This window comes from Myodes glareolus, chromosome 20 (assembly GCF_982192425.1).
Source record: "Myodes glareolus chromosome 20, mMyoGla1.1, whole genome shotgun sequence".
Classification (NCBI taxonomy): Eukaryota; Metazoa; Chordata; class Mammalia; order Rodentia; family Cricetidae; genus Myodes; species Myodes glareolus.
In genome coordinates, this window is record NC_142045.1 from 19,924,212 (window position 1) to 19,933,649 (window position 9,438).

The window sequence follows — 9,438 nt, forward strand, 5'->3', positions numbered from 1 at the left end:
TCAAAATCCTCCCATAGAGCCTATAGGCAAAACCTCTGTTTTCCCTAATCCTCCTGAAACCTCACGGGTCACTTTCTGCACCACCACGGTATCCTGGCTAGCACCAGATTGTGGGCAGTACAAAATCACCCCTGGGCACACCGTCCTCTCAGATGGAAAATGTCTCCCCCGAGAGAGATACTGAGTCTATGCAAAGGGTTCTAGCAAGTGGAGGGCGGGGGCGCGGGCACATAACTAGCATTTCTCTAGGTCCTATTTAAATGACAGTGCTGTCTTCCAGCCCCTGGTACAATTCTGCCAACACAGAGACAAGACGAAGCAAGGTAAAGACCCCTGAGCCCCCAGACATTTGGAGCTCAGCTTGAGATTGGGTTTAATTCTTCTTCCACCTAGAGCAGGTTCTGCTCAAGTAAGGGCTCTGCGATTGGGAGCAAAGCTGAACGCCAGGTCAGCGGAGGTCAGCACCCAGCTGAGGTCCTGATGTTGAACTGGACTTTCCTCCCAGAAGAAAGAGAACTAGAGGCGGACTCAGAGGAAGCCTCCTTAGAGATTAAGAAGCCAGACCTGAACGCCTCAAAGGAGCAGAATGCCTGCTACGTCTCAGAGAGGTACAAGCAAGTCTACCTTCCGATAACCTACAGCCTCATCTTCATCCTGGGGCTGGTCCTCAATGGGGCTGTCGTCTGGCTCTCCTGCTGCCAAACCAAGCCCTGGAGCTGCGCCACCATCTATCTGATGAACCTGATGGTGGCCGACCTGCTTTATTTGCTGAGCCTGCCTTTCCTCGTCGTCACCTACTTGATGAGCGACACCTGGTTATTTGGGGAGATGCTATGCAGGCTAGTGCGATTCCTGTTTTACACCAACCTCTACAGCAACATCCTGCTGCTGACCTGCATCTCTGTGCACCGCTTCCTAGGTGTGTGCCACCCGCTGAGCTCGCTGCCTTACCGGACTCGCCGGCGTGCCTGGCAAACAGCTGCTGCCACCTGGACCCTGGTGGTCCTCCAACTCCTCCCCACACTGGTGTACTCCCGCACGAAGTATGTAAATGGCCGGGCGATCTGCTACGACACAACCAGCCCAGAGAATTTCGATCGCTTCTTCGCCTACGGCGTGGTTCTGACATTCTCTGGCTTCCTCTTCCCCTCCTTGATCATTCTGGTGTGTTACTCTCTGATGGTCAGGAGCCTGACTTCTCCAGTGGAGAATCTCCCAGAGGCAGGCTACTTGGCCCGTGCCAAGTCCATTCGGACCATCCTGCTGGTGTGCAGCCTCTTCGCCCTCTGTTTTGTGCCCTATCACATTGCCCGATTCTTCTACTTCGTCACCCGGTTCCGGAACTCACGGGACTGCGAACTCCTATCGGCAGCCAGCTTAGCCTACAAGATCTGCAGACCCCTGGCCAGCATGAGCAGCTGCCTCAATCCCATCCTGTACTTCCTGTCACGGGGCAACAACAGAGCCCAACTCTTCCAGAAGCTGAGACAGAACAAGGTGGGTGAGCATCCCACCGGTGTTGTGGAAGGGGCACCTAGGGCTAGGCAGATCTGGGCACTGCCAGGATGAAGTCTGGAAAGAGAGAGCTGGACCCAGAATGGAACTGGTTAGTGGGAGAGGAGCAGAAACCTTTCTACAGGGGTGCTGGTAGGAAGGGCTTAATAGAAATGGCGAGAGGTTTGAAAATAAAACTATTGAGAAAGCCACCAAAGCAAAGGAGACCAGACATTGATATATTGCCATTGCGGTCTCAGTTCAAAAGTCAGCATCCCAGAAGCCTCTGCTGCATCCCCCCGCCCCAGCTCACGCTGGTCTCTCACCATAACCTAACCACTCTCTTCCTTCCCTGACCTATGGTCTGGGGAGGATTTCTGAACACCTGGACTTGTTCACTCATTGACTTATTTCTGACATGTCTTATCCCATTGGTTCACAGGTTCCCACAAAAGAAGGACCTCGTCTTACTGCTGACTCCCAGCCCCGGTCTCTACAGCAGAGCCCCACAGAGGGCTGCTCAGGAGACAGAGGCTGAGCGAATGAGGGAGTGGAGGGTGGAGAGAGTGAAGCCCTTACCGTGTAATCGGGCAGGACATCTAAGCCTCAGCGGCCCTGAGAAATGATGCTATTGGCCTGTTTTTTGCCAACACACACACACACACACACACACACACACACACACACACACTAGGTTTTTGGCAAGTTCACCCACTGGAGACCACCCACCCAGATCATAATTGAAGAAAGGCTGCATGCAAGGCAGGGGCCCTTGAAGCCTGTGAGCCTACATGTCAAGCCTAGGACTGTCCAAGTGTTCAACAGCACAGTCTGTCCCCGACGGTCATCCGGCTCCTTCCCATGGTTGGCTATTGACAGATCATGGAGTCTGCCTTCTATGCTTTTCATTACATTGCTTAACAGCGGCTCCCTCAGGAAAGGATCCTCCAGATAAGATGGAAGATATGGAGCCCGGGATCTGTCTGAAGAAGGTGTCTCTTATTTTTATTCAAGCATAAGGCTTCCATTCACGACAACACATACACACATACACACACACATTCACATACAATCTCCATTTTCTAATTTTTAGTTTTTACACAGTTCACATAACACATTAGTTTTCTTCTTTGATAATTTCACACACATATATAATGTATTACTCTCTCAACCTTGCCTATGAATTAATTTTTTTTAATTATTTAAGGTCTTAAACAGTAAAAATAAATAGCTTTGACACACACACATACAAAAGAAACTTTATTTTAAACAATACAACCCCCCTAAGACCTTTCTGAACTAATAATTTATGACAATCTCTCCAGGAAGGGGTGAAAAAATCATTTTCATAAAAACCAACCTCCCTTTACAATGCCACTCTAATTACGGGAAATGTCTGTAGGAGACCACGCATATGTCTGAATTATGAAGTTTCATTCTGAAAGTACAGCTTATTGCTTTCAAGGCCACCAATAATTAGCTCAAGATTAAGTGTTGCTTCAAAGAATTTCTCAGGTTAATTGGTCTAATGAACAGGCAAGGATGCTTCCTAATTAGTGGGTAGGCTGTTTTCCATGGGCAAATGTTTCTATAATAACGGAGAGAGCTTAAAACTTTATTCTTTTCACATGTTCTCTCTCTCTTTGCACAGCACATAGGGAAGATTCAGCTAACCTAATAGTTCCAGTTCTCACTGCTTACATTTACACATGGCCACATCCCTGCAGAATTAGAGCAGCAGGGCCCCAATGAAAGTCTGGAGCCATCCCCTGTCACAGCAGACTACTATCTAACACCCACAGTCGTTCCAACCCTATCGGCAGGAAGAACCCTCCCTTAGGATACTCAGCACTCACTGCCTTCATCTCAAGAGCGTGTTCACTCCCCTTGGCAACGTTTTTCCTGCTGTGAAGCCCTGGCTTAACCCTTGTGCTTGCTGTCATCTGTAGAGCTGGTTTTGTTTCTGCCGAGTTTGTTTACCTACCTAACAGAAAAGCACAAACATCCATATGTGTCTTACTTGTGCGGTGAGAAATGTCTTAGTTGACCCCACACCCTTGGTTTTCCTGGAATCATGTCTCCAGACACTAGAATCAAATCAGTCTGCTCTCACTGTGATGAAGCTGCAAATCCTCTAACACAGCGGTGTGTTCTACACATCCTTCATGACTAGTGACAACCCCTGACACAAGGAAAGCAAGGTCAAATGTCCCTCCTGAGTGTGCCTGGCTCTGCAGGGAAATCCAGGACCCTCAAGTCCCTTAGCTTTTGGCTCCTTGCCACCTTCTGCAGTCAGTCCAGTGGTTTGAACAGGTTAAAAGTAAAATTGAAGGTCAGCAAGTATCACGCTGAAAAGACCATAATTAGAGCTATAATGGATGAAAATGACCGTGGCCACCAAGACTGCTGATCATGACCCCGGTCCTTCAGGGGGAGATAGATAAGCCATGGGAGAAATAAAATGTAAAAACATGCAAGTAACGTGTGAACTCTAATTAACCGTGGAGGCAACTACAGAGAACCCTGTCAGCTGTTCATTACCAAACAGAGACCCGTGTGACCGAGGTTTTCAGGGGGCGGGCGGGAGCAGCCCAGCTGAGAGGAGGGGCTGTGCATATGATGAAAGTCAAATGTGATTTCAGTCTAAATACTCTCCCAAGCAGCAAAGAAAAGAGGAAATGCAATCCTGATGAGTAAATCCAGTCTGTCCAAGATCATCAGTTGACTCCTAACAGGGAGTTAGAGACGTGGCCGGAAGAGCCGGCTGAAGTGCGGCAGTGGAGACTTCCAAAGTCAACAGAAGCATGGCATATCAAGGTGTGCAGAACTGCCCACTGCACCTGAGCAGAGCAATCTGAGGAAAATTAGTCACAGCCAGAGTCCTGCCAGGTCTCTTAAATTGGTTTTTCTTCCCTTCAAAGCCATCCTCCCAGCACTTGCAGCTTTGTTTAAAAACAGTATTTCCAAGGGGCTTCCGAACCGCCTCAGTGGGTCAAGCATGTTCTGACCAGGTTGTGCAGACCTGAGTTCAGATTTCCAAAAACTGAGACTCAAGCCACGCCCAGTGAGACAGACCATTTCCTGTTGCCTGAAAGTCACTGGGATGAATATTTTTCCAGCACCGTGTCTGCCTGCATGCCACCATGTCACACCATGATGATATATTTACACATATGTGCCGTACACAGGCACGCACCGCGCGCGCGCGCATACACACACACACACACACACACACACACACACACACACACACACATTTAAAGTATCTGGGAGCTGGAGATAAAGCTCAGTTGGTATAATGCTTGCCTAATAAGTACGGAACCCTGAGTTTTATCCTCAGCACCGCACTGAACACCATGGAGCAAGCCTGCAATTCCAGGCATTGGGCCTAGGAGGATTGGGAGTTCAAGGTCCCCTTTAACATCAAGTTCGAGGCCAGCCAGGAATACATGAGAAATGCCTCAAAGAAAAGAAATTACTTTTGACACATCCCTTTCCCTATTTCTGCCATAGATGCTCTGTAGAGAAATACCCAGCGCTCCCAGGCTGGTCTGCCAGCCCCACTACAAGCCTTCCCCATATACTATTTCACCCGCACCTCCACCGTGCCTCTGAAAGTGAGAATTCCATCCCCCGCCACCATTTTCCTGAGCCTGCTCTCTAGCTCTGTATCCAGAGAGAACAGCTTTCCCTTCCCACAGATGATGGACTCCAGTTCCTCCAGCTGCCCTCACAGCATTCTTGACTGCTGACTCCACCTTGGAGTTGATGCACATCTTTTTCATCTTGGGTCTCTTTCCATCCCCCCAAGACTCTGTTTTCAATCCGTAGAACACAGCTTTTCAATCCGTAGGACACAACATTGCAACCGGACCAGAGAGGAAGCAAGGAGGATGCTGAGAACGCAGAGGAGGAAGATGGAAATGATGAATATCAGGAGGCCATAGCAGGGATCTAAGCGCCCAGACAACGGGCAGAACGAAGGTGGCACGGACAGAATTAAAATGTTTAAAATACACTGGAAAGCATAAAAAGAAATAAAACAGTGGCTTTGACCTCATGGGAAGAGAAACAGGAAAATGACTATGAGCTTCAAGTATCACAAGAATTACCGGAGATGTGGCTCAGTTGATAGGCTATTTGCCGCCTCTGCGTGACCACCTGGGTCTCTCCCCAGCACCACATAAACTGGGCATGTGCTTGTAATCCTAGCACCTGCACTTAAAAGTTAGAGGCAGGAAGATCAGAACCTCCAGGTTATCCTCAGCTGTATAATAAGTTCAAATCCAACCTGGGATTTGAGAGTCTCTCTGGGGAAACAAAAAGACAGGCAACAGCCAGCACAAAGCAGACACTCTGAAGTGCCAAGGGAGGGCAGATGGAAGAAGGGAACGGGACTGGGCTTGCGAGGGAGAGTTCAGACTTAAACCAGCTCTGTGTGAACAGCCAGTGACCTTAAAATGATAGCACATGCCTCTAGTAGTGGGCAGGGGGTGAGGAGCACCTTAAGTGAGGGGAGGGGTGAAGAAAGGAGAGGCCCTGCTGACGTAACCAGCATCACCAGGGCTCTGAGCTCTTTGCCGACACCTGTTCTGTTTTACTAGATTCACATGACGACCTCGACTTCGGTCTTCGAACTCTTCACGCGTGTGGTAGTCCTATGCTGTGTCATCCAATGGCAACTCCGACCCCCGCCTTGCAGTCCGGAGTTGCAGTTTATCCCGGGTCTTCTGTTCTTTCCTTCACTCCTTCCTCAGAAGTGCCATTTATTGGCTCAGGCTGTGGAAGTTTCCGTCCCTCGTGGCGGGGAGGGCACACTGGAGCAGGGTACTTCATGTCACAGCCTGCCAGGAAGCAGAGGATGCAACGAAAAGTGAGTGAAGGGGTAACAGAGTCTCCCAAGGCCACGCCCCTCCTCCTGCCTCAACCAACACCTACTTCTGCAGGTGGATCCCACCTCTCAAAGTTTCCAAAACATCTCAAAATAGTGCCTCCGCTGGGGGCCAGCACTCACAAGAGTGCATTAGCTTCTGGGGGGGGGGGGTATTTTAGACTCAAACAATAATGCCCAAGAGTTTCGATTCTTAAAAAACCTAGGATACACAGTCTCAGTTTTGCTTTGTAATCTGTATTCCGAAGACAGCAAAATGAGGAAATTCTTGGGAGAAAAGAATCACTTGCAATTAAGCACAGCCTGGGCTTGTCAACTTGTGGGTTCTCATCTTTTACTTTCTTATAAACAAGCCAAATCTCTTAAGGGTTTCAATTTCCCAGCATGGGGGGTTGTTATGGGCTTGTAGTACCAAACTACTTCAAAGGTAAGGGCTTCATGAGGAATCCCAGGCGCAGAAGCAGAACTTACGCTCTCAAAGCAAGCTGTAGCTGGGCATGTTTATGGTGCTTAAATCACAAACACGAAGCAAAAAGTGTCACTTCCAGGAAATTAAAGGATCGCAGCGTCTGAGACTGCGCCACTCGGCAAGCAGAAGAACGCATCAGGCAAAAGACCTTTAGAAAGCGTTAGCCCGCCAAGCAATGCAGCCACACTGAAGGCTCCTTCTGTCTTCCTTTTTATGGCCTCATTTCTTACAGGGGTAGGCTACGCTTTCTGTCGAAACTCTACCCTGATACCATAATTTAAATCTTTCTCTCTGGCTGCCGCTGCTTGTCCCCGCCCCCCATTCCCCAACTGCTTCAACTACACACTAATGACCTGCCAGTTACAATGAACGAATCCCATCGACCCATGTTTGACTTTTCTGTGCTGTTTTTCCCTTCTTACTCGCTTCAGCTAGTTCTTTGGCTTCTACCAATTGTTCTGCTTCCTGTTTTCCAACCTCCTGCCCTTAGGACTGTGACCTTCCCATCCCTTCACCTACCTTGATCTCTGCCTGGATCGGCTCACTGCCTCCCTGTCGGTTCCCAAACATAAACTTTGTCCCCCTTGGACACCGGCCCATCATATTCACTCAACGTGATAACTTGGCTACTGACTGCAAGCTCCCTGAAACTAGTGCTGAACCCATTTGCCTCCCAAACTGCAGCTCCATCCTGTGGTCTCATTGGTTAAAGGACAGCACCTTCTGTTCAAGCTAGAAATCTGGAAGGTGACCTTCATTTGAGCCTTTCTTTCCCACCTCACCTCCCCAAATGGCCAGACCTTCAGCTGGACCTCCCAGCTATAGCCAGGATCTCTCTCCGTTGCATCCTGCCCCTGCTGAAGTACGTGAACTATCATCTGTCCAGTATTCTTAACCATGCCTCTGTCTCCACAACCTATTAACCATGCCCCTGCCTCTACAACCTATTAACCATTCCCCTGCCTCCACAACCTATTAACCATGCCCCTGCCTCTACAACCTATTAACCATTCCCCTGCCTCCACAACCTATTAACCATGCCCCTGCCTCCAAATTTGTTCCCTCTAACAATGATTCACTCCCCTCTTACTGCTTCCAGTTGTCCTAAAATGAAAATTAAGTCTTGGCAATCCCCAGCATAAAATTCTTCCCAGAGCTCTGAAGACCACAATGCTGAATGTTATGCCAAGTTCACTGAGTCCCCGAAAAACCAACAAGGAGACCGAGTCCCGTATGTAAAAGCAAAGAGCCTTTATTCTAATTCAAGTTCAAACTCGGACTCTCCATGGGTTCAATGCATTGAAACAAACAGAGCCTTGAGCTCAGTTGGGGTGGGGATTTTATAATAGCAGAAGTTGGATGAGGGATTTTGAAGGTTTAGGACTGATTGGCTGACATTTGTCTAGTGGTGTCCTGGTGAGATCAGGTGATCCTATCTACAATGGTTGGAACATTGGGACTTTCCTTTGGAACGTTAGGCACTTTCCCCTTAGACGGTTTGTTCCTGGGTGGTGCCTGAGTGGTCCCAGTTTGTGGTCTTTCTTAGACCAGGTATTGAGGCCTCTATTGAACTTTTCACGGCTGACCCTTTATTGAATATGGACAAGAGGCCTTCAGCCCTCTGTCTTACACCAACCTTTCAACCCAAACTTTTCTATACAGCGTCTCATTTTCACTGCCTAGCAGGATTGCTCAGCCTTAGTGCCAAGCCTCCCTCTCCTACTCACCCTTAACTCTGCCCCTTCTCCACCTAAATGAATCAGCCAACTCCTCCTATGCAGTGGGGCTCAAAGGCCATATGGTCTGGAAATCTTAGCGCTTCCAAGCTCTCTAAACCGTTAGTCCAAAGACAATGCTCTGTGATAACACGTATCAAATGTCAGTCTCTGCACTGCTGACCTATGCCTGGGACCACCACTCACCGCAAGACAGCCCATGTCCTCCAGATCCCTGAATCACCAGCTCTAGGAAAACGCCTTTGTAAGAGTCTGCACTTCCAATGGATACCCACGCCTGACCCAGGCTGCGTGCTTCCTGAATTCGGGCCCACGAGAAGGGACGATTGTCCTGAGGGTTGAAAAAGAGACACAGACAAAAGAGACCTGGCTCATCTACAAGAGTAAATGGCAACTTTATTAAACTCAAGTCAGATATTTATACCAGTGGGCTAGAAGAATCGAAAATGCAAAGCCTCCTCCCATCCAGGAGCAGGATGAGAAGATTAAAGCTTCCCGGCCCCTCAGGCAGGGTCAGCTAGGGGAGGCAGGTGTGGGCCCTCTGCTAAGACCTTGAATACAAGTGGAATCACCATAACAAAGAGAACCAGGTTCTAGCTAGGTTATCCCCTCAAGCCAGAGCTAGTGCAGAGTCTCCAGGAAGTCGGGAAGTCGGAGGTCACATGGCCCTGCTAATCGCCAGGAGAGAAGGGAAGAAACTTTGGTAGCCACACGCCTTCTATTCAATGATCCCATGAATGAACAAAGGCACAAAAGCCCATGCATGACAGGGTGACTGACTATAAGTGACAATAATGTGTCGTGCATTTTAACTCAAATGAAGCAGCAATGCTGCCGTGTGCCTTTAA

The 9,438-nt window shown here is 48.8% G+C and overlaps 1 protein-coding gene across 1 annotated transcript; it reads left to right on the forward strand.

Moving 5' to 3' along the window:
* Positions 1–260: 260 nt before the first annotated feature.
* LOC125394144 (P2Y purinoceptor 3-like) lies at positions 261–3,895 on the forward strand. Its single transcript, XM_048424856.3, has 3 exons — positions 261–323; positions 394–1,497; positions 1,937–3,895. The coding sequence occupies exons 1-3, from the start codon at positions 261–263 to the stop codon at positions 2,030–2,032; spliced, it is 1,263 nt and encodes a 420-aa protein (XP_048280813.2). The 3' UTR covers positions 2,033–3,895.
* The last annotated feature ends 5,543 nt before the right edge of the window (positions 3,896–9,438 follow it).